Source organism: Mirounga angustirostris, unplaced genomic scaffold (genome assembly GCF_029215605.1).
Source record: "Mirounga angustirostris isolate CCGP_5_RB_7025 unplaced genomic scaffold, mMirAng1.0.hap1 SCAF_17, whole genome shotgun sequence".
In the NCBI taxonomy this organism is placed as follows: Eukaryota; Metazoa; Chordata; class Mammalia; order Carnivora; family Phocidae; genus Mirounga; species Mirounga angustirostris.
This window is the reverse complement of record NW_026991725.1, coordinates 23,769,975-23,792,992: the sequence shown is the minus strand read 5'-3', so window position 1 is coordinate 23,792,992 and position 23,018 is coordinate 23,769,975. Positions and strand designations below refer to the sequence as shown.

At 58.2% G+C, this 23,018-nt stretch overlaps 1 protein-coding gene across 6 annotated transcripts; it reads left to right on the top strand.

The window, feature by feature from the left end:
- The first annotated feature begins 5,207 nt into the window (after positions 1-5,207).
- Positions 5,208-22,457, top strand: TBKBP1 (TBK1 binding protein 1). 6 transcript variants are annotated; one of them, XM_045889036.3, is made up of 11 exons: positions 5,218-5,361; positions 6,789-6,921; positions 7,294-7,553; positions 7,923-8,045; positions 8,314-8,418; positions 9,427-9,607; positions 10,194-10,369; positions 10,557-10,618; positions 18,947-19,065; positions 19,299-20,029; positions 20,859-22,457. In XM_045889036.3, the coding sequence occupies exons 3-11, from the start codon at positions 7,329-7,331 to the stop codon at positions 20,985-20,987; spliced, it is 1,851 nt and encodes a 616-aa protein (XP_045744992.2). In that variant the 5' UTR covers positions 5,218-5,361; positions 6,789-6,921; positions 7,294-7,328; the 3' UTR covers positions 20,988-22,457. The 6 variants fall into 6 exon arrangements, with proteins under 6 accessions (XP_045744993.2, XP_045744992.2, XP_054366810.2 ...); XM_045889037.3 differs by lacking the exon at positions 6,789-6,921 and having other exon boundaries at positions 5,208-5,361; XM_054510835.2 differs by lacking the exon at positions 5,218-5,361 and having other exon boundaries at positions 6,038-6,921; positions 8,320-8,418.
- The last annotated feature ends 561 nt before the right edge of the window (positions 22,458-23,018 follow it).

Here is a 23,018-nt window from a genome sequence, read left to right as displayed (position 1 = left end):
AGGTCATCAGTTCATTATGCGGGGAAGGGCTGCTTCTCCCAGGAACTTTTTTTATCCTTTTCAATAGTTCTCCAGGTAACTCCCCATTCCCACATACCCCCTCCCCAGCAAACAAAAAGAACACACACTATGAGGTTGCAGTTCCCACATGGCCCCATCAAGGGTTCCAGCTTGACTTGTCGGAAGTGAAAAACACTAAACACTGAGAAAATGTTACATGTATTATCACTTGTCACAGCAACCTTAATGATCCCTGTTCCCGTTTTACTGATGAGAGAAGAGGTGCACACAGAATGATTGGTCAGACCAAGGTCACATGGAGCTCGAATTCCAACCCAGGTCTGTCAGATACCAGAACCCAAGCTTTTCTCACACATGCCTTAGATGCTGTCAGCATCTTAGGGACACAAAACAAGGGTCTGTGCTGTCATACGATGCGCCATCCATCTCCATAGCGCTATCCAAAAATGTATTTTAAATTGTTATTTATTGCCAGTTTTCCCAACTATAACATAAGCACCCTGATGCAGTGACCTTGGCTGGCTGTCATACCGCTGTATCCCCTGTCTAGAGCAGTGCCTGCCATATAGTAGACCTTCAGTAAATGCTTGTCAGTACAGTTTGGGGAGTTTCTGGAATAACATCACTTAGCCTTTGAAAGGCAGAGTATCCAGAAGCTTGGGAATGGCAGGGCCTTGGGAGTTCTGGGCTCCTAGCTCTTCCCCCCCGCCCCCCTCCTCATTTGCTGGACGACTTCAGGCCAGCCTCTTAGCCTTGGGTTAATTGGAGGAATGGGAACAGGATTAGCCCAGGGTTAGTCGTTATGTTGGTGGTTATTTCATGCATTGACCCAATGCCAGGCTTGTAATCAAGCATCTTACGTAGAGGGGTAAAAGTAATCCTCTTGAGTACTAACAAAGGTACCATTTTAGTCCCATTTTACAGGTGGAGAAACAAACACAGGGGCTGAGAACCTTGCCGAAAGTCATGCGGCCATCAAGCAGTGCTGACCCCACAAGCTGTGCTTGTCCCGCTGCGCTGTTGCAGACCGGGTGGGGTGCAGGTTACAGGATGAGCACAGGAGCCTCGGTTCCCCGCGAGCTTACCCTGTGCGAGCAAGGAGAGCCCAGGAGGAAGCGTTCTTGGAATTAAACAGCAAAGCCATTTGCCTTAGTTCAATAATGAGATCCACTGTACACCTTTTGACGATGGTCAAACTCTTAATTTAGGTGTTGGGAGTGACATTTTTCCCGAAGGTCAACTTCCCTCCCACTTGGGAGTTTGAACCATCTCCTTGCACTCACCTGTCTTCCCGCTGAGCTAGAAGCTTTTTGGGAACCAGGGCTGGGGGAGGGGCCCCGAAAGGCCGAAAGGCCACAGGGCTGCTGAGTAAGCTCCACATCCGAACTACCCCGGCTGATCCTGGGCAGCACAGCCTGAGCGGCTCCCTCTCCCAGGTGCCCCGAGGCCAGAAGTTCCTGAGCTCTCCTCAGTGTGAAATGTCCCTTGCGTGAAAGGGAAGTACATCTCAGCTTTGGCACCTGGCCTGCACTCTGAGTGCAGGGGGCAGCCTGTCACCATCCAGGAGGGAGAGAGAATTAAGAAATGACTCCGGGTGAATAAGGTCTCTAGAGTGGTGCCTGTTATTTTCTGAGCACTGACTGCCCTTCAAAATATTGTCCAGCCTTTTGAGTCTGACCTTGGGCAAAGTCTTCCCCCGTTCCTGATCCTCAGGTTCATCATGTGTAAGATAGAGATCCCAGTGGAAGAGAACCCATACAAAGTTCTCAGCACAGTGCTTCATCAGGCACTCATTACATTAATTGATCAACAACTATTAACTGACGTGTCAGGCACTGTTCAAGGCGCTGGGGATACAGCAGTGAATGAAGCAAATAAACTCTCCTTCCGATGGAGCACACAGGCTAATGAATAATAAGAAACAGTAGTATTCAAAAATCAATGTAATCGTTTTTAAAAATCCTGAAGAAGAAATCTGGGAAACAGCAGAAATGAACATGGTCATGGACAATATGAAGCACAACTAGTTATTTAAAACGAAACAAAAACTATTTCCACCCAAGCCTTGATCATTTGATTAGAGGATGGATGTGTATGACCTCCACAGGAACTTGGAATTTGCTGAAGGAAGGAGACTTTCTCCATCACCGCCCAAACCTCTGATGTGATGGAAGACCAGCAGTTGCAGGTGGAGGCCCAGGACAGTTCCACAGCAAACCCTAATTTTCTAAGGTTTAGAACCGGGGGGCTAAGGTGGCACCCAGATCCTGCACTGTCACATGTGTCTAATCAATTTTCCTGCCCACCTGCTTCTGTTTGAGTCATCTGGGTTTTATTTTGATTCAATCTCTTTGCCGGCCACTAATACCACCTCCTCCTACTCTTTTCAGGCAAGGTTGGGACAGAAACGACAAAGTTTTTCTCCAGAGCAAGAGTCCTGGGAGTGGGAGACAGGCTCTCCCTGACAGTTTCCAAGGAGGAAATAGGCAAGGGCAACTCGGTCCTGCTTTTGCGGCCCTCTCCTACTGGGCCTGTGGGCGCCATTTAGAGATATTTCACCATTTGAGACTGACCAGCTGCCCAACACACTCCCTTCTTCCCTCCACCTCACTTCCCCCGTCACCAAAGGTTTTTACCTTTTCCTGTCTCTGCTATGATGAGCCCTGATAAGATCATGGGTGCTTAGAAGGAATTCAAACCAATCTCTAGCTTTCTCAGATGAAGAAACAGGCCTGGAGAGGTGAGCTAACTAATCCAAAGTCACACTGCTTCATTCATTTCTTCATTCAACCAAGAGCACTCCTTCTTACCCTTAAAGATTTAGCTTAACAGCCCAAGTGTCCATCGATAGATGAATGGATAAAGATACACAGACACACACACGAATATTATTCAACCATAAAAAAAGAATAAAACTTTGCCATTTGCAACAACATGGATGGATCTAAAGAGCATAATGCTAAGTAAAATATAAGCCAGTCAGAGAAACACAAATACTGTGTGATTTCACTCATATTGGAATTAAGAGACAAAACAAATGAGCGAAGGAAAAAAAACAAAAGGGAGAGAAAGAGACAAACCAAAAAAACCAGACACTTGGGGCACCTGGCTGGCTCAGTCCGTGGAGCGTGGGACTTGATCTCGGGGTCATGAGTTCGAGCCCCCTGTTGGGTGTGGAGATTCCTTAAAAATAAAATCTTAAAAGAAAAATGAGCAGCAGTAAATTCTTCACTTAACTGATCTATAGTGAGCAGGTACCATCAGGGCATTGGGGATATGAAGATGGATAGGATACAGTCCCTGTTCTCACAACTGGAGCAGCAGAACCAGAAACAGGGAGAATGCAATGAGATCAGGTCCAGAGTGAAGGGGTAGGGTGGGGTGGCATTTTAGGATCACTGAAACCAGGCCTAATCTCTGTTGGGCTTTTGCCACCAACTACCTAGAACCCAGGATAAACCACTTAGCTGTGATTTAGGCCTGTACCCTGAGCAGCCCAACAGCATTAAGGGTGGACAACTTATTTTGTGGAGTGAGTGCTCAGATGGGTACCTGGACCCATTACCCTTTCCAGTGAGGGAGGGCTTGCCAGGCTCACAGGCCCAGTGGTGGCCAACCCCACACCTTCTAGCCTAGCCTCTAATCTTTTGCCTGGTCTTCTGCTTCAGAAGAGAACCTTGTGCAGCCACCCGTCGGGATTAGTGCGGCGATGGATGTCCCAGCCCAGCAGCCTTCACATACCTAGAGGACAGGTGGATTGTCCCATTTGGCTCTGAGAAAGCTTGTGCCTCAGAGACCAAGTGGCTGACCTGCCTTCCTGTTCTAGACTATAAAAGGAACCCAGCAGGAGGAGGAGGAAGGAAGCCAGTTAAAAATCCCCCTCTTTGTAGAGAGAGTCCACAGCCCCTGCTGGCTCTCCCAAGAGGCCAAGCTCACCCCTAAATCCAATCTCCTCCTTACAGTGGGGCAAGAGCGAAGCAGATCCTGCTGCTGCAGTGGCTTCTCAAAGCTCACAAGGATGAAGCCTTTTCTTTCCTCCTCTCCCCTTTCCAGATTCATCCCTCCTCCCTCCAGGGGCCAGAAAAGTAGGCTCTGGTTCCCAGCAGCCTGAACCTTCCCTCCAGATGGGAGGCTTCACAGCTAAATGCTGAGCCTACCAAAAGCCTATACCCTGCTTTCAGGGCTGGCCTGTTAGGAGTTAGCCAGAGTCCTTCAGCGTTTCCCCTGATCATTCACTACCTGCAGCCAGGCTGACCATGCCTCTGCCCACGTTTTTTAATCCATCAAGTTATAATAGAAATGACTCATTGACACCTCCTGAGGATTCACAGAGCACTTTTAGTTCTGATTCCCCATTCTTCCTCCTATGGTTGCCCCGGCTGGGAATTATTTCCAACTGTATTCAGAGAGGTTAAGTAACTTGCCCAAGGTCACACAGTGGGAAAATGACAAAACAAAACAAAAAAACAACTTGTGTCTCCTGCCCAGCAGTCTGGCAGGTGCTCAAATAATCTTTGTGGAAGGGCAAAATGTGCTGTTTCTTCATGTCACTGGCCTGGGGGGTGGTGAGGGGATTGTGTTGGGGGGAGGAAAGAGGTTTCCCTTCTAAATGAACCTTTGACCTCCTTAGTTCACTCTCACTTCCGAAGAAGTTAACAAATTTAGCTTTAATCTCTCCGACTGGACCCTATGGTCAGTGTATCTTTTATCAGAGCAAGGCTCCCACCCCCAAGAGCAATGAAGACTAAGTCTAATATTTTCCTTCTCAAGAGGACAAACACCCAAACCAAAGCCCAAATCCCAATAAATAGCTTCCCTTTCCCCCCAAACATACAGCCGCCAAGCAAAGCCCAGAGCGCCACCTGAGTCCTTGCGCGGCCGCAGGCGCCCCCGACACACGCCACGCCACGCCACACTGCGTTAGGGAGGCGTCGGGGAGGGGGCGCGGAGCGCGGGCCGGGCGCGGCGGGGAGCCGGGCCGGCGGGGTCGGCGGGGGGACGCCGGGCGCTCTGCCAGGCCGCGCCGCGCCGCGGGGGCTGATAGCCCCTCGCCACGTGGTGGTGGCAGCGGCGGGGTCGCGGGCGCCTTCCCAGCTGGAGAAACCCGGAGCAGCCGGGGAGGAGGAGGAGGCGGCGGCGGCGGCGGCGGAGGAGGAGCGGGGCGGGCGGGAGGGAGGGAGGGGGGCTGGGGGGAGGGGTGGGGGGTGGGGAGAGACCCGGCGGCGGCGACAGGGCGAGAGCGGAGCGCGGTGCCAGGGGGGTGGGGGCACTGGTGCCCGTCTGGGGAGGGAGCAGGCGGAGGGGGTAAGCTGCGATTACAAGCAGGAACCGGCAGCAGCTGTGAGTCCCCGGCGGGGCTGGGGCGGGGGGAGGGGAGCGGCGCCCGGGGGCCGACCCCCCCACCCCCCGGGGTCGCAGGGTGGGCCGGAGGAGGGGGCGGGAGGTGGGCCAGCAGTTGGCCCCGGCGGGCCGGGGAGGGGAAGGGTCCGGCGCCGGCCGCCCGCGTTCAGCGCCCCCCCCTTCCCCCTCCGCCGCCGCTCCTCAGGCCGCAGCGCCTCCGGAGCCCCCTTCTCCGGTCCGGGGACGGCCGACTCGGGGCCCGGGGCTTGGCCAGCGGTGGGGGAGGGGGCTGCGTGGTCTCGGCCCCCGAGAGGGGAGGGGCGACAATTTCTGTCGGCCAAGCTAAAGGGGCTTAAAGGGCGGCTCTTAAAGGGGCCGCAGTAGGGGCCCGGGGCCGAGGAGGCACCCCCCTCCCCATCCGCCTTCCGCGGCTCTCACCCGGGGCCGCCGGGCCGGGGCGGGGCGGGGGGGGGGGGGGGAGAATGCGGAGGAAGGGAGCGTCTGTCGGGGCGGCCCAGGGGACAGAGCCCCCACCGGCGGGGCTGGGCCCGAGCTGGCGAGCTGGCGGGCTGGGGGGCTGGGGGGGTGTGGTGAGCGCTGGCTGGCGGAGTTGAGGGGGGAGGGGATGCGCCTGGAGAGGAAGGGGTTAAAGGTGGGGCCAGCCCTAAACACGCGCACACACTCCTTACTCAGACCCGGTCACACGCGTTTCCCTGGCACTTAATGGGGTGTGGGGGGGGTGTTGGGGCCCGGGCCTGAGTCCTCTGCACTCCAGGCTCCTGCCGCCCGGCTTTGGGAGGTCGCGGACCCCACCGTCTCAACTCACACCTCACGCCGAGCCCCCTCTCCTACGCGCACACACGCTCCGGGGCGCGCGCGCACACACACCTCGGACATTCCCATAGTGCCTCACGTGACACACGGCCCCGAACGTGCTACCCTTCACACACGCTCACGCACGCGTGCACACACGCGCACACACAAACACCCTCGGCCACTCGGCCACTTCCCAACTCTATCCCCGACCCCCAGCCGCAGCCCTGCAAAGGCACTCATTGACTGTGACACACCTACACCCATTCACAGACACACACATTCCCCCCACACATGCCAACCACAGACACACATTCATAAACAGGGCCCGGAGAAGTACACACGCACCCCCTCGCCTACTCTTTCGGAGCCCTGAGTCATTCCTGCCCCCTCCCAGGGCTCCCCATTTCCCTGTGTGAGCGCACATTGGCGGGCTAGGGAATTCTTTGGCGGTCCCTTCCCAGGACCCCCCCTCCGCACTGTGTGTTCCCTCTGACACTCTGGGAGGACTTCCTGTGGGTCCCAGGTCAGGGGCGAGGAGGGCCTGGAGGGTTGCCACAGCGCTGGTGTGAGTGGGGAGGTACTTCCTTTTCCTGAACTCCGGGATCCTGCAGGAAGAAGCTGGGAAGTTGGGCGGGGGCCCCACAGAGGACGTCCTGACAGTGGTGGGGCTGACTCTCCCAGACGCACTGGGCCTTAGGGAGGAGCCGGGGTGCAGCGGCCTGGGATGAGGAGCTTGGCAGAGAGGTACTTGGGGAAGCGAGGCCTGGGGGTGGAGAGGGGTTGAGGAGTGTCAAGGCAACCCCGGCTGGGCCCTGACTTGGGAAGGCAGTCCTCTCTTGTCCACAGGTCTCCCTGGGTTCTGGAAGGAACCCTTCCCTGCTGCTGGCCTGGCTTACTTGTCCCTACTTGTCTTCCCCCCTCCCTCCAAGTCTTTAGGTGGTTCCAGCCCCTTACCTCAAAGACAGCAGAGAAGATAGGGCTTATTAGTCTGGGGGGAGACGGGGGGGGGGGGGGGGGGAGCTTCCAAGCTGCCTCTCAGTGTTCCTCGGGCCAGGTTGAGGGGTATCAGGGACAGCCTCTAGGCTTCCCTCTCCACCATTGCTCCTGCTCTCCCAGGAGGCCCAGTGGGGGCCGAGGCCCGGGCCCTTGCCATGGAGTCCATGTTTGAAGATGACATCAGCATCCTGACCCAGGAGGCACTGGGGCCCAGTGAGGTGTGGCTGGATGCCCCCGGAGACCCCTCGCTGGGGGGGGACATGTGCTCCGCCTCCCACTTCGCCCTCATCACAGCCTATGGGGACATTAAAGAGCGCCTGGGAGGTCTGGAGAGGGAGAATGCCACCCTCCGCCGCCGTCTCAAAGTCTATGAGATCAAGGTCAGGACTTGGAAATGATGGGGGTTTGCCTGTGTGTGTGTTATGGTGGGGGTTCCCGAGGGGCAGGAACTGGGGATCCCAGGAATCCCAAAGAGGGATCAGGATCCACACTCTTGGGAACTTGAGGGTCTCCCGTGAGGGATTTGGCTGCTCTGGATGGGAAGGGTGAGGAAGGGACCCTAAGGGCCAAAGGGATGGGATCTTGGATCTAAACAAGATCTGGTTGGTGGGAGATGCCTCCTGGTCCTGTGGTTCCCACTTGAGCAGGGGAGGGAGGGACCCAGACTTCAAGGCAGGTTGTGGGGTGGAGGCCTGAAGCTTGGGCAGGGAGTTGGGCAACAGCTCTCCTGAGGGCCTGCCTGCCCACAGTACCCGCTGATCAATGACTTTGGAGAGGAGCACGGCTTCTCTCTGTATGAAATCAAGGATGGCTCCCTGCTGGAGATGGAGAAGGTCAGCCTACAGCAACAGCTCAACCAGTTCCAGCATGAGGTGAGCCCCTTGCTGCCCTCCCAGCCCAGGCTGGGCTCCCTGAGCTCCTTGCTCCAGTGTTTTTCTAACCCCTCCCGCCCCTGACCCCCAGGCTCTGTCTCCTTAATCAGAGATGGCTGCAGTCTTCCCTAGAATGGGCTGCAGCCTCGCCCACCCCTCCACTGGGTGCTGGATGTGTGTGGGGGGAGGCACGGGGATCTGCTCGGCCCCCACATCAAGGATGGACCTGACTGTGGTGTGCCCTCCACTCCCTCCGGGCCCCATCCAGTTGCAGAAGAATAAGGAGCAGGAAGAACAGCTTGGGGAGATGATCCAGGCTTATGAGAAACTTTGCGTGGAGAAGAGCGACCTGGAGACAGAGCTGGGGGAGATGGTGAGGCCCAGGGAGCTGGGGGTGCTTGAGGGTGTGACCCTTGTGGTGTGATGGTGTGCGACCCCACGTGTGTGTGTCTGTGGTGTGGACCCCAGTAGGTTCCTGTACGTCTTTGAGTGCCCGTCGCCCTCGTGAGTGGGGCTGAGTATGTCATACCAGTTGTGAGTGACTCCCGGCACACCCTGGCCATTCGGTGACCCTGCAGACGCCGTGTCTCTGTGCGCGTGTTTGGGTCTCGTGCTGGGTTGACTCTGTGCCTCTGGCCCTGTGCCTGGAAGGCTGTGTGGGTGAGGGCAGAGGGAATCGGGTCTCTGTGACTGCTGGGATGGGTCCGGCATGTGTGTGATTCTGGGTAGGGGCATGGCCACGCATGTGAGCAGGGGGATGGGCATCAGAGTCAGGAGACGCCGTCTCGGCCAGCTCCTACCTGTGACCTGGGTCACGTCACTTAGCCTTGTCCCTCCTCTGAAGAGGGCACTCGCTGACCACAGTGCTGCACTGTGGGGCATTTGTGTAAAAATGCTTTGCCTTAATCATCATAAACACTTACGCGGCCCCTACTGTGTGCCAGGCACCGCTGTGATCTCTTTAGATACATTTACTGATTTTAGTCTTTCGAACAACCCCACGAGGTAAGTGTGGCTGTCCCCATGTTGTAGATGAGACGGGTGAAGCCCAGAGTGGCGAATAGAAGTCGTTACACTTCTGTTGGGGAGGTGTGCCTGGACGGAGGGGGCCGTGTGGGCTTATAAGTGTCCTGTGTGTTCATGACAGGGAAGAGGCGTTAACACTGACCGTGCAAGGGGCAACGGGCAGAAGCGTCTGCACTGCAGCTGCTGGGAGACCCCACACTCCTGGCCCCTGAGAGTGCAGCCGGGATGTGTGACCTGGGGTCTCGGCTCGGTGTTGGGGGGATGGCTTCCCAGATGTGCGGGAGTCCTGGGCTTGGGGGGCCCTCAGGGGTTCCCTGGTCCTGTGCAGACCCCACCCCGTGGTCTGTCCCGGCAGCGGGCCCTGGTGGAGACCCACCTGCGGCAGATCTGCGGCCTGGAACAGCAACTGCAGCAGCAACAAGGCCTCCGGGACGCCGCCTTCTCCAGCCCCAGCCCCCCGCCCGCCCCTGCCCCACCGTGTGCTGATCTGGACCTGCACTACTTGGCACTGAGAGGGGGATCTGGCCTGAGTCACGGTGAGATCTCCCTGACCCCCGATGTCCCTAGCCCAAAGTCCCCAAGCCTAACCTCCATTTCAGCATCATTGGATACCTCCCCCTTCTGGGATTGAGAGTCAACACCCCATTATAATGTCTTAAATTTCTCCCATAATTACCCTATCCCTCTTTGCCACCTGTTCCCTTACCCAGTTTCTTCCACTGACACTCCCTCCCCTTGCCACCCGCTCCGCCCCCCCCACCGCCGCTACCCTCCATGCAGTTCCCGTGTGTGTCAGCAGAGGGCACCTCCACTCAGAGTCCCCATGCCTGTCCTAGGTGGTGATTAGCAGAGGCCAGAGGATGCTTGGAGATTTGAATGTGGCCCGGGATTCAGGAGGCCCTCTTATTTTGTCCCTGGCCTGCGGGAAGATTAGAAGAAGCAGCTCAGGCCATCCTTCCTTATAGACCTCAGTAGAGGCATCTTGGGGTACTTGGCCTCTGGCTGGCCCTTTTGGATCTCTCTTGATGTGGTGCTCACCTGTTTCAGTCTCTGCTGGTCTGGGAGTCAGTGGAGGATGCCCAGCAGCTGGACCCAGCCTGACATTATCCTCTGTCCTGCCAGCAGGCTGGCCGGGCCCCGCAGCCAGCGTGAGTGAGCTGGAGCGGCGGCGGTTGGAAGAGGCTCTGGAGGCTGCCCAGGGCGAGGCCCGGGGGGCTCAGCTTCGGGAGGAGCAGCTCCAGGCTGAGTGCGAGCGGCTGCAGGGGGAGCTGAAGCAGCTGCAGGAGAGCAGGGCCCAGGTAAGCGGCAGGGGCACCGGAGCCTAGGACCCTGCCCAGAGCTCCATGGAGGCCTGGGGGCCGCTGGAAATAGCCTTTAGAGGCCCAGGACTTCCTCCCTGGGTATAGACTGGCCCTGGGAGTGGTAAAGGGGTGGGGGGTCCGGGCAAGGTGACTGTTGGCATCTGACCTCAGTCTTCCTCCCTAGGATCTTGCCTCCAACCAGTCAGAGCGGGACATGGCGTGGGTAAAAAGAGTCGGGGATGATCAGTAAGTCACATCTGAAATCCTCTCCCTCTTAACCTCTGTGCCCTGGGGGTGGCATTTCCCAGGTCCCCCCTTCGGTTCACTTCCCCTGCTCTGGGTTGCTTGTAGGATCTCTCTTCCAGCATCAGGGTTGTGGGGTTTGGCTTGCTTGTGTGGCTCTGCATGCTTCATAGGAAGGAGGTGGCGTTCTGGGATGTTCCCTTTGCTTTCTTCTGGCACCCAAGCGTATGCCTCCTTGTGGTGTCAGGGGTTGAGAGATCTCAGCAGCTTTGTTGCTCTGTTCTGTGTCCCCCGGTGAGCTTCTGGGCCTCTCTGGGGCCCCATTTTCTGTCCCAGTAAGAGGGCCAGTTAGTTGGGTTGGCTGTCCCCTCCCTGGTGAGGAGGAAGGAGGTGGTCTCTTTCAGGATTCGTGGTGCCTTGTTTTCTGTCTCAGGAGAAAGCTGAGGCTGAGATGAAGAGGGGCTTACTCGAGTTCTATGGCAGCAGGGAGGGGAGTTAGAACATGCTCTGCTGGGGTGTCCCTTGGGAATCGTGCTGGGAAGGAAGGGCAGCAGGAAGTAGGGAGGGAGCTCTGTCGGTGGGGAGTCTCATGGTGGGGTCCTCTGGGGCAGCACTGGGCAGTCAGGGAGAGGGCGAGTGGCAGCCTGACAGCAGCGAGCCTGGTGCTTTTCACATCCGCACCCTGAACTCATCCTCTCCCACTTTCTGAGAAACAGAGCGCAAACCTCCTTCCGCCTAAGCCTTCTCCCCTGAAGCCAGTCGTGTGGCACAGAATCCCTACTTTCATTGGAGGGGAAGACCGAGGCCCAGAGGGGGGCAGGAACTAACTCTCCATTGCACAAGGACCCCAGGGATCCTCCTTCCAGCAGGCTTCCTTCTCACCTTCCTCCCAGCTTCTGGCCAGTTGGGGATACCCCTCAGCTCCCTCTGCACCCTGATGTGAGGGCCTGGGTGGAGCTGTGACAGCTGGGGGATGAGAACCCAGTTTGTGGGACTGGTGGGTGAGACCCCTCAGCTAGGCTGCCGGGAAGGGGTTCGGGGCTGCTGTGCAGCGTGTCCGCCCTAGCTTGTGGGTCTGGGCACATCCTAACCCATGTGCCCAAATGCAGAACACACACACACTTTCTAGAAGCCTAGCCTGCCTCAAAAGTTACAGCGTAGGGCCCTTTATGGCTCACTGAGTCCCACCCCCTCTTAGCCGACCAGCAGTGAAGGCTCCCTCCAATTGGTTGAATCCAGAGAGAGGACTTTTTTTGGCAGGGCTGGAATTGGAACAGCAAAGCTTTGAATCCTTCCAGGGATGCTGAGTGGCTTTGCTTTACTGGTACCTCTGCGGCCTCAGGTTTCTGTCCTGGGCTCAGAAGTCACTCGTTACTGAGAGATGTGGGAGGAAGGTGATAAGGGTGGGAGGCCAGAGAAGGAACACCGGATCGAATCGCAGGGGGCCAAGGCTGTAAGTGAGTGAGTGAAGGAGAACTCCTCCCATAAGGCGCTTGTGGGGGTCGAGTGTCCATGCTGCCCCTGTGGCCAGGACAGCCCCTTTTCTTCCCACCCGAGGCGCCTGCCCCACCCAGGCCCTTTGGCCAGAGGCTGGCTGGAGCCACTCTTACCAGAGGTGACCTCCGGCTCCTCCCCTCCATCCCTGGATGGTTGGGACTCTGCCTCGGCGCCTCCTGGACCTCTCTGCCAGGCTCTGCCTTGCCCAGCCTCACACTTCTTTTCATGCAGAGCATCTCTGGACAGCCCCAGCTTGGCAAGAGTTAATTCTCAGAGGAAGTCCTCACTCCCCCGGCAGTTTTATTTTCTTATAAACTCAGCTCCTTTTGGTAATTGCTTCCCTAGTGCTCCCTCCCCTGTCCTTCCACCGGAGGCCTCAGTCACCTGCTCTCAGCTCACTTTCCCCCACGAGCCCCTCTTCTTCCTTCCATTTTGTCCAGACCCTCCAGGCTAGTGGGAATTTTACCTGTGGGCTTTCCCAGGAGAGGAATGCAGGGCTGGGTTATCCACATGGGGGTCAGGGAAATTCCTGGATCCAGGCTAGCCCTCCGGAGGAGTCTTGTGTGTTCCTGAAAGGTACTTACCTGTCTCCGTTTGGACACCTCCAGGGCAGCCAGTTTTATTGTGGGGGTCCTGGCTGTTAAAATATTCCCCCTTATACTGCCACTGCCTCTGCTAATCCTACCCGCCCCCCTCCCCCCAGGGGTCCTACCCATGCTGAGGGGACAGGCCTTTGAGGCAGCCTTGGCCCCAAGGATTCCCAGTCCTTCCCATCCCAGCCCCCAGCCCACCTGCTCTGGTCATCAGTGTTCCTCTGAAAGTGGCCATCCAGACCAGACCAGGCCACTCTGCCACCCTCCAGATCTCACCTCTGGGCAAGATTGCCCTGCTATTTGGTCAGCCCAGCGCTTGGTGGCTGGTGCCCAGGGGACAGACTGTACCAGAGGAAGAGCTGTTGGAGGTCAGTCAGGGGCCAAAGACAATGATGAGGGAGGGTGGGAGTGGAGACCAGCCTGCTCCTTAGGATGCACAGGGAGGTAAGGACCCCGGAGCGTCTCAGCCCAGGGTGGCAGGGCTGCAGAACCCATAGCCCCCTCCCCTCTGAGCCCAGCTCAGAGTCACAGGTCCTGAGGGTGGCCTTTCTGAGGGCATGGCTAGTGCTGAGAGTGGAGGGGAAATTGTGGAGTGGGGGTTCCTTGAGGGGGCTGAGGGCTCAGGTGGGCAGGCTCAGTGAAGGGAGTGAGGGCGCAGTGAGGGATGGGAGCCCCCCTGTGAGAAGATGGGGGCTCAGTATGAGTGATGAGGCAGAGAACTATAGGGCTTGCTTTTTTCCCAACGTGGGGGGCTCAGTGTTGCAGCCCTGGCCCTTTTCCGCCCCCCCGCCCCACACCCCTCTCTCCGCCCACAAGCCTCTGCGTGGGCTGCGGTTAGTGGTGGGGGAGAAGTGTGAACTCGGAGAGAGAGGATGGAAACTCTGCACAGAGGTCAAGGGCAGTGTGGGGTGGGTCGGGACGGAAGTCGGAGACCCCCGTGTACCCTGAACTTAGCCTCATGCCCCAGAACCAGCAGGCCCAGGGCCTCCCCCTTCACACTTCTCACCCTCCCTACTTCCTTTCTTTCAAATCTCCTCCAGCCAGGGCAGGGGTGCTCACAGGAATTAACCCCTGAGCACTTGCAGCCTTGGGACTCCCCGAGGGTGGGGAGCAGCTCTGAAGTTGGCTCCCAGCACTCCCTCCTCATTGTGGTCTGAGGGATCAGTGGGCTTTGAATCTGTCTCTGACTCTTTCCTTGCCAGGAAGGCTGAGAGCAGCTCTTCCCCACACTGTCTCCCTTGATGGGAAATTGCACATCCTCCCCTCATTCTTAAACCAAAGTCATTGAGCTGGTATCTCCACAAAAGGATCAAAACGACCTTCTTTCTTCCTCCACCTGTCTCCTGGGCACTCCCGATCCTTCGTCCAGGCCGGACACTGTGTGAGGCAGTTTACCTGCAAACTCTTATTTCATTCTCACCGAAGATGTGAAGGTACTGTCCCCTTTTACTGCTGAGCAAACTGAGGTACAAAGAAGTTAAGTAACTGGAGAAGTTAAGAGAGAAGTTAAGTGTGACTACCAAGCAGGTCCTGAGCAGATGGGGCGATAGTACCACTCTGTGGTGTTTTTCTGGTTCAGGTTCTTCCTCAGGTAGGAGGCTCTTCTATGAGGGATGATCGGATGACTTGTTGACCAAACCTGGTCAGTTTTGAAAGTGAAAATTTCAATGTGTTAGCATTTCAAAAATCTTCATAATTCTGCCGGGGCAACTCGTGTGAACCAGGTTAGTCCTGGACCAATTGGGATGCATGCCCCCCTGCCCAGGCACTCTGGTCCCCAGCCCCGGCGTGAGCTGCTCAGTGTGGCTGTCTCTCAGGAGCTTTCCAGACGCAGCAAGCATCTAGCTGTGCTGGGAGCATGGCAGGGCTGCCATGAAGAGCCAGGCTCTGTGGACCGCAAGTCATAGCTGGTCGAGGAGAGTGAAGGGGCTCAAGGCGCCTAAAAGGAAGTGGTAGAGCACTGGGTTGTTGCAGAGCGACTTCCTCCTGCCCCTGGCCCGCGACCTCAAGTCCGCTCCACGGCCCGGTGCCTGTGGTTCCCTCCCCGAGGGTCGGGCGGGAAGACTGATGCTGGGTGTGCCCGTGGGTGGTGGAAAGTTTGGTCCCAAAATTCCCCCACGAGGGTGAGGTGGCTGGGGGCAGCTGGGGGCAGCTCTGGGCAAAGATGGAAGGGCTGGGAATGCTGGATTTCTGTTTTCCTCCTGATTCTGAGTCAGCTGGTGATTCTGATCACACGACCAGCTCTGTGTGGTCCTGACGCCAATCCTACCCTAATACTGATCCCATCCCTGACTTTAGTCCTATCCCTCATCCTGACCCCAGCTGTGTCCACAATCCTGCTGGAAAATGAACTATCAGCCCCAGCCCTAATCTGACTCTGACCCCAGCCTTAATCCTGACCTCAAGTCCATTCCTAGTTCCAAAGCCATGGCTCAGTGCTGGCCCTCCGTGTGGCCAGCCCAGCATGGACCCCCAGTGAACTTCCCTGGGGAAGGCGCTGCCGAGTCCATGTGCCTCCCAGCTGGTTTGGGGTAGAAAGAGCCCCTTTACAGAGGGAGGCTTCGGTCCCTGACCTTCCTCATCTCAGTTGCTTTATCAATCACAGTGAAGATTATTGTTTCCAGATGAAATTTTGAGATCCCTGAATTATTCGTGGAATGAATGGAAGGATAAGTCAATGAAGGGTGGGAAGATTTGCAGTGGAGGGAGTCCTCCTTCCTGCCAGCACGCCATTTGTTCTCTGGCTCCTCCGAAGGTGCCAGCTCAGCAGGCTGAGGTGCCAAGAGCAGGTTTGAGTCCCTGCTCTGTGCCACCACTGCTCTATGACCTTGAGCCAGCTTCTTCATAGCTCTGATCTTCCATGTATGTCTAGCACCTTCCTCTCCCCTCCCAGGGCATGGGTGGTGGTGCTCAGGAGCTCCCCAGCTTCCTCCTCCTCCTCCTCTTTCCCTTCTGCCACCCTCCCAGCCCCCATTCCCCCACTTTCCTGATCCTCTTGGAAGGCAGTACATAGCTTAGTGGTTAGTAGCCTGGACCTTCTTAGAGTCCAGGGGGCCAGTCCTGCACTGCTCCTAGGCTTGATGACTCTGTAAGCCTCAGTCCTGTCATCTGTAACATGGAGACAGGAGTGGCCACATTGTGGGGTTGTTTTGAAGATTCAGGAACGTTCTTTAGCATGATGCCCAGCCCCGTGGTAAGCCCTCCTCAAGGTTACCTATCATTCTTTTCTCCCTAGGTCCCTCCCAGGTTCTGAGAGATGCAGACAGAACTCCTCCCCCCCCCCATAATTTAAGCAATCAAGAAGTGCCCAGAGCAGCCATCTGCTGCTGTTCACCTGACCCATGCTTCCCAAACAGTCGCGATGGTGGGGACTAGCATTCAGGTGTGGGCCGGGAAGCCAGGAAATGGAATGTGCATTCAGGTGCACGTGTGCAAGCCTTGGTTGTGTTGTGAAGTTGAGATTTTTTTTCCACTGAATTGGCAGTGTTTTCTAATGTGAGTCATTCAGGTCGTTAGCATCTTTAGCAGCCTGGGCCTGTGTGTCTTGAGGTAGGAAGAGATGCTTGATGAAAGGGGCGGTCCGGAAGGGCCATGGGACGTCTAGAGATCCGGCCCCACCACCTTGCCTGGGGACTTAGAGGTCTTTGTGAGGCTGCCTGGGGCTCCTCCGCCAATGCCCTCCTTCCTGCACCTGATCAGAGCTGGGAGAGGGGCTGGGCATTCTGGGCTAGGGGCTTCCTGCTGACCTGTTTTTTCATGAGGAGGGTGCCAGGAACAGGGCGGTGGAAACTGGGGTAGCTCCTGACAAGAGAAGGAAGGCAACTAGGGGAGAGATAGGGGCTTGGGAACTGAGTGTGGCAGGTGAGATCTCCAAGGCGGGGTGTGAAGGCGCCGACCTGTATCTGTCACCTGAGATACAGCAGTGAAGGCAGATGGGGAGAGGACTAGCAGCCGCCCCGCTGCTCTGTCAGAGGGGGACGCTCTGTCGGTGCCCTGCTCAGAGCCGCCCCCTCCTGCTCCTGCCACTGAGGGTCAGCATGAGCCTCCGAAGCCCCCAGTCTGATGGGGGAGACACAGCTCCTGCACTCAGAGGGGAGCCTGTCACTGGGGAGTCCCCAATTTGATGTGGGACACACAGGCTGCACCCTCCGGTGTGATGGGGGTAATGCCATTTCTTCCCACAGACCCGTGGGATGAAGATGGGGGAGCACAGGACACATCACATAAGAGCTGAGACGTGATAGAACTGAGGTTCCAGCACCTCGGCCAGGGTTCCCCGAAGGACTCCCTCCTCTCTGCTCCCATCCATCCCTGTGCACCCTCAGATATGGGGAGTGAGCACTCTCTCTTCCTAGCAAGTGGACTTGTCCCCCAGAATCCCAGCCTCTTTGCAATAATTTGGCTTTGGCCCAAATGGGTTAAAAATAGTTTTGTTGTGGGAGGGGCTTTTGCCCCCCCATCACCCAGCTCGCCCCAGGATTAGCAAGAGAGAACCAGGCAGTGAGCAGAGAGTGTAGAGTGAAGGAGCTCAGTCATTATCTACCCTCTGCACCTCTGCTTTTCCTGCCCTCTGAAGCCCTAACCTCAAGACTTCCCCTTCTCTCCTCTACGGTCAGAGACACATACTCACTCACTCACTCACTCACTCACACCGTCCCTCACACTCAACTGGGCTCACTCCTACCTTCACTCCCTCCCTTCCACATGCATCCTCTCTCCCATGACCATTACCTTGGGATGGAGACAGGGCCCTCAGGGTCTGGAGACACCCCCCTCAACCCTATTCATGCCTAGCACCCTACAGCTCCTAGAGCAAGAGGGCCTCCCCTGGGAGGAGATCCATCTGGAATGGCTGAGCCTCTCCCTGCCACCTCCCTCCAGCTCCAACTTCCACAAAGCTCAGGAGTCCCTTCTGGACTTGGGAAGGGGGCGGGGAGATCCGATGAAACCAAACCCCTGCCTCCCAGGCTATGTCCAAGCCTGGGACAGAGATGAAAGCAGGGACCCAAGGCGACCACAGAGCAGCATGTGAGGTCAGGAAGGGCTCCCTGGAGGGGTGCAGCCCAGGCTGGGAGAGAGGAGGGGCAGTGCCGAGAGAGAGAGAGAGAGAGAGAGAGAGAGAGAGAACCTTCTGTAGTTCTGAACAAAGTGACCCTAAGAGAAAGGAAGAGAAAAGGAAGTGGGTGAAGTCTTTGCTAAGTTCAGAGCCTGTTCCAGCTCTGTGCAGGTGGGTGCCCAGGAGGAAGTGGGAGGAAGAAAGGGAAAAAGAAAGGCAAATGGATGGGGAGGCTCCATTCATTCTTCACTTCCTGAACATCTACTGGGTGCCAGGCCTGGACAGGGTGCTGGGAATATAGATACAGCAACATAATGCTCCCTTTCGAAGAACTCCCAGGGCAGTTCCAGAACAATGCCCCTTCTGCTAAGTGCTTATCGTGGGTGGCACCCTCTGGAGGTGTGCGGGACAGCAGCTGCCCACAAAGCTCTCCATGTGAAGGGCTCCCTGGAGACTCTGGGAGGTGCGAGACTGAAAGCTCAGGGGCAGCTCTGAGGTAGAAGCAAGGGCAGTGGACTTGGCACTGGGCGGACCTGGGTTCCAGTTTGTCACTTGGCTCCTCTGGCAAGCCAGAAGGCCGTGTCCTCACCTACGGGATGGGGCTCTTAGGCTGTAGAGCACGGGTCTCCAGTCCTTCAAAGCTGAGGACTCCTCATGGACCCCCTGCCCCCAGCACACGGGTTGCAGTTAAACACTTTTAGTATTTGCTCTTTGAGAAAATTCACAGTAACTAAAGCGACTGTAAGTTCAGTGCTGGTTTTGGATGAATCTGTTTTATCCGTCAGCACAGCTTCTGCACAGATTAGAAAACATTCACACACACGTGTGGCAGATGTGTTCGGGCCATAGGCAGTCCCTGGTGAGCACATGGATTCAGGGACCCCTTGGCGTCACTGAGCTCCCCAGCCCCAGCCCCTGCCCTAGCCCCGGGTAAGGTTCACGGGGAAGAGAGGGAGGCTCCCTGGAAGAGGTGGTGTTTGAGGCAGACCTTCTGCCCTTGCGGTAGGAGGGCCTTGGAGGGAAGGGAGAGCCCGAGACTGGGGCACAGCCAGCTCTCTGTCCACAGCTGGGACGGTACACCCACTTGCCTTCTCTCCCTCACTCCGTGCCCACCGACCGCAGGGTCAGGGCCGGCTGGAGTCAAGCCTTGCCTGGGGGGGGGGCGGGGGCTGGGGTGTCCTTTAGGGTGAACTTGGCGCTGGCTTACACGGAGCTGACAGAGGAGCTGGGCCGGCTGCGGGAGTTGAGTTCCCTGCAGGGGAGGATCTTGAGGACTCTGCTGCAGGAGCAGGCCCGGAGCGGCGGTGAGATGGGGGGCGGGGAAGGGGAGGCCGGGGAGCTGGGTCCGAAGGGAGCGGGGCAGCTGTGGCTACCGTCCCGCGTCCTGGGGCCACGCTTGCCTTCCCTTCGCCGCCGGCTCTTTCCTCACCCGCGTTCCGAGGAGAGCGGGTGGGCGCTGGGCGCCGGCAAGCCCATGGCTCCCCCAGTTCTGACGCCTTCTCCCCCCCCACCGCGGTCCTTCCTGCTTCTCTTCCAGGCCAGAGGCACTCGCCGCTGTCGCAGCGCCACTCCCCGGCCCCCCAGTGCCCCTCGCCATCCCCGCCTGCCCGGGCGGCGCCCCCCTGCCCCCCGTGCCAGTCCCCCGCCCCCCAGCGCCGCTCCCCCGGGCCCCCGTGCCCCTCGCCCCAGCAGCGCCGCTCGCCGGCCTCGCCCTCCTGCCCGTCGCCCGTCCCGCAGCGCCGCTCGCCGGTGCCGCCGCCGTGCCAGCCCCCCAGCCCGCAGCGCCGCTCCCCGGGGCCCCCCGCCTGCCCGGCCCCGCAGCCCCGGCCCCCGCCGCCCCCGCCGCCGGGCGAGAGGGCGGCGGCCGAGCGCGCCTACGCCAAGCCGCCCAGCCACCACGTGAAGGCCTGCTTCCAGGGCCGCCGCAGCTACTCGGAGATGGCGGAGGGCGCGGGCTACGCGGGCGCCTCCCCGGCCTGGCTGCAGGCCGAGGCGGCCACGCTGCCCAAGCCGCGGGCCTACGGGGCGAGCGAGCTCTACGGGCCCGGCCGGCCGCTCAGCCCGCGGCGCGCCTTCGAGGGCATCCGGCTGCGCTTCGAGAAGCAGCCGTCGGAGGAGGAGGAGTGGGCCGTGCCCACCAGCCCGCCCAGCCCCGAGGCGGGCACCATCCGCTGCGCCTCGTTCTGCGCGGGCTTCCCCATCCCCGAGTCGCCCGCCGCCGCCGCCTACGCCCACGCCGAGCACGCGCAGTCCTGGCCGTCCATCAACGTGAGTGGGGGCGCCCGCGGGGTTGGGCTCCGGCCGGTCGGTGCCCGAGTGGCGGGCCTGCGTTTGATTCCGGGCCTCACCGCTTAGCCGCTGTGAGGCGGTGGACGAGTTACTCACCCTCTCTGATCCTCAGTTTTCTTACCTGCCAGATGAGGGCAGTGATTCTATGCTCTAATTCCGCTAGAGGGTTCCTGAGAGGGAGGCAGGGAGCCTAAAGCCCTCTGCTGTGACTCTAGTGATGGAGGCCATGATGACCGCCACAGGTCTGGGGCCCACACGGGGTCGGGCCTGCTCACCCAAGTGCCCTCCATCTGGCCTCAGAGCCCCTGCCCTTTATCTGCTGTCCTGGAAGACAGCCTCGCTCGGGTTCTATCATTTCACTGAAATAATGAGTTTCCTGAATGTCAGAGCCAACCCTTGCCGCCTGGAAGGACCAAAATATATTCCAAAGCCAGATAGAAAATTATTTTTGGGTTGTACATTGTTTGGGATTATCCATCGCTTTGAGTTATCTGCGAGCCGTGTCTTAGTCACTTTGGGGGCATGTCTGGGTCTTGGCTTCCCCTCATTACTGCAGATGCTCTGGCAGGCTGAGCATACATACACACCTCCTGGGGTCGTAGGCCCTGGGTTGGGGGAGTGGATGCTGAGCTGGTGGAAAGTGGGCAGGGAGGGCGGAGGAGGAGGGATGGTGCTGGACAAAAGGTAACCAGGCCTTCTCTGCATGGTACAGTCTTCCCGGCCCTGGGTTTCAGGAAAGGGCAGGCTGGGCTGTGGGGACCACGAGGGAGGGTTGGGGACTGTAAGTGACTCCCCTCTCTCTCCACAGCTGCTGATGGAGACTGTGGGCTCAGATATCCGCAGCTGCCCCCTCTGCCAGCTCGGTTTCCCTGTTGGGTACCCAGATGATGCCCTCATCAAACACATTGACTCCCACCTGGAGAACAGCAAGATCTAGGGTGCGTCCCCCACCCATTGGCTGTTTGTCCATCTTCTCTCATCACCCCCAAACACTCACTCACTTTGAATGCTGCATGAATCTCGTGGGGGGCCCCTGCCCCTTACGACCCCCAGATACCTCCACTAGCTACCGAGTCAACGTGTGTGCCGTCTTCCCTGGTCTAGGCACCACTCAGCCCTGGCTCTTCCTGGAAGGCCAGCCGAGGTTCTCCCCAGCTCCCTGGCTTCTGCTGGGGGTGGGTGGGGATCTGGGCTGGGATGGGGAGGGGCATACCCCACTCAGCCTCTCCCTTTGCCTTTCTGTTCTCAAGACAGGGTTGGATCCAAGAAGGTGTCTAGTGCTTGGGCCTGGGGGAGGGGGAGGGTATCAGAGGACTCTGGGAGCTCCCCTAGCCTCTCCCCAGATGTCCATTTTTCTCAGGCTCTGCTCTGTCCAGGGAGCACCTCCCTGTGGGGTCCCAGAGCCTGCCTTGCACACTGATACCAGTTCCTCCATCCCATGGCCAGCTCGGGGCTCTTGGCACGCCCCCCCCCCCTTGGGGGAAGGAGGCATCTTGTTTCTTGCCATTCCCTGTAGGCCAGTCTTGTTCTCCTCCTCTGCCCCCCTGGGGAATAGGGAGGGTGGGAGTGGAGAGGGAGGACCCCACAGGACTGGGAGGATTCAGCCTAAAGAGGCTGCCCGGAGGGCAGGGGGTGTGGGGGTCACCCTGCACCATGACCCCCAGGCCAGGGGAGTATCTGTGCTAGCCTCCCAGGCCCCCGCATCCCCCTGGAGCCCCTGCACCAAGACGCAGATTTGTTAAGATAGATGCTCCCCTCCACCCTTACCCTACTCGAGTCCCTGACACCACAGGTGCCCTGGAGCCAGTGTGTGACTTGGCCTCGGTTAGCTGGGTGGGTGTCATCAGCCCTGCCTCCCAGGCCAGAACCTGCAGATGGGCCCAGGGTGCTGTTGGAGATCAACTTCAAAAGAGCTAACCCCCTTCCTGTACCCCAGCGACCCACATTCCCTCTGTGAAATCTACCTCAGAGTCGTACCCTCAGAAGGATGGGTAAGCAGGAGGCCAGGGGGTCCCCAGGGCTGAGGTGGGGAGCTTCCCACGGCAAGAGCCTGCTGCCCCACGATGAATCCAACTCCCCCCCCACCCCCGCTCCCCACTGTGAGCCTCTCCCAGGTCTCAGCCCTGGGCGGGTGGCAGTGGGTGCTACCGTCAGTGCATGTACCATTCTGATCTAACACTTCCAGGCGCCCCCGCCTCGTCACACCCCTCCCCTCCTCCTCAGCGCAGGGGAGTGAAGAGGTGTGTCAGGCAGGAAGGGACCAAGGACTCCAGAGACACATGGCATTGTATCTTGAGTGTTCCCTCCTGGGAGGGGAAATGGGAAAGGGGGCCTGGAGAGGGAGGTGGGGGCCCCTGAGCTCTCTGAACAAGTTGAAAGTCCAAATAAAACTTACCTGTTCCATCTGCTCTTGGTCTGTGCCCTCCCTGGCTGGGGCGGGGAGAAAAGCCTGGGTAGCAGGAGGTCTCTCAGACTCTCTCAAGGAACCACAACCACGGCAAGGCGGGCACTGGACAAGCAGGGGATGCATAGGGCGCCCATGTTTTAGGGTGATTCTGGAGACGTGGGTATGCAAGTGGCCACAGATGACTTGTGACATGGAGTTTATTTAAAACAGATATCTTGGGCACCTGGGTGGCTCAGTCGTTGAGCGTCTGCCTTCAGCTCAGGTCATGATCTCAGGGTCTTGGGATCAAGCCCCGCATCGGGCTCCCTGCTCAGCGGGGAGTCTGCCTCTCTCTCTACCCTTCCTCCCTGCTCATGATCTCTCTCTCTCTCACTCTCCCTCCCTCTCTCTCAAATAAATAAATAAAATCTTAAAAAAAAGATATCTTTTTTAAAGATTTTATTTATTTATTTCAGGCAGAGAGCTCGAGCGGGGGGAGGAGCAGAGGGAGAGGGAGAAGCAGGCTCCTGGCTGAGCAGGGAGCCCAATGCGGGGCTCGATCCCAGGACTCTGGGACCATGA

Excerpts from the sequence above, each read along its gene's own strand:
- TBKBP1 (XM_045889037.3), top strand. The coding sequence starts at position 7,329 with ATGGAGTCCATGTTTGAAGATGACATCAGCATCCTGACCCAGGAGGCA. Across the intron at positions 7,554-7,922 it reads TCAAAGTCTATGAGATCAAG|TACCCGCTGATCAATGACTT; the intron begins GTCAGGACTTGG and ends GCCTGCCCACAG. Across the intron at positions 20,030-20,858 it reads AGTCCTGGCCGTCCATCAAC|CTGCTGATGGAGACTGTGGG; the intron begins GTGAGTGGGGGC and ends CTCTCTCCACAG.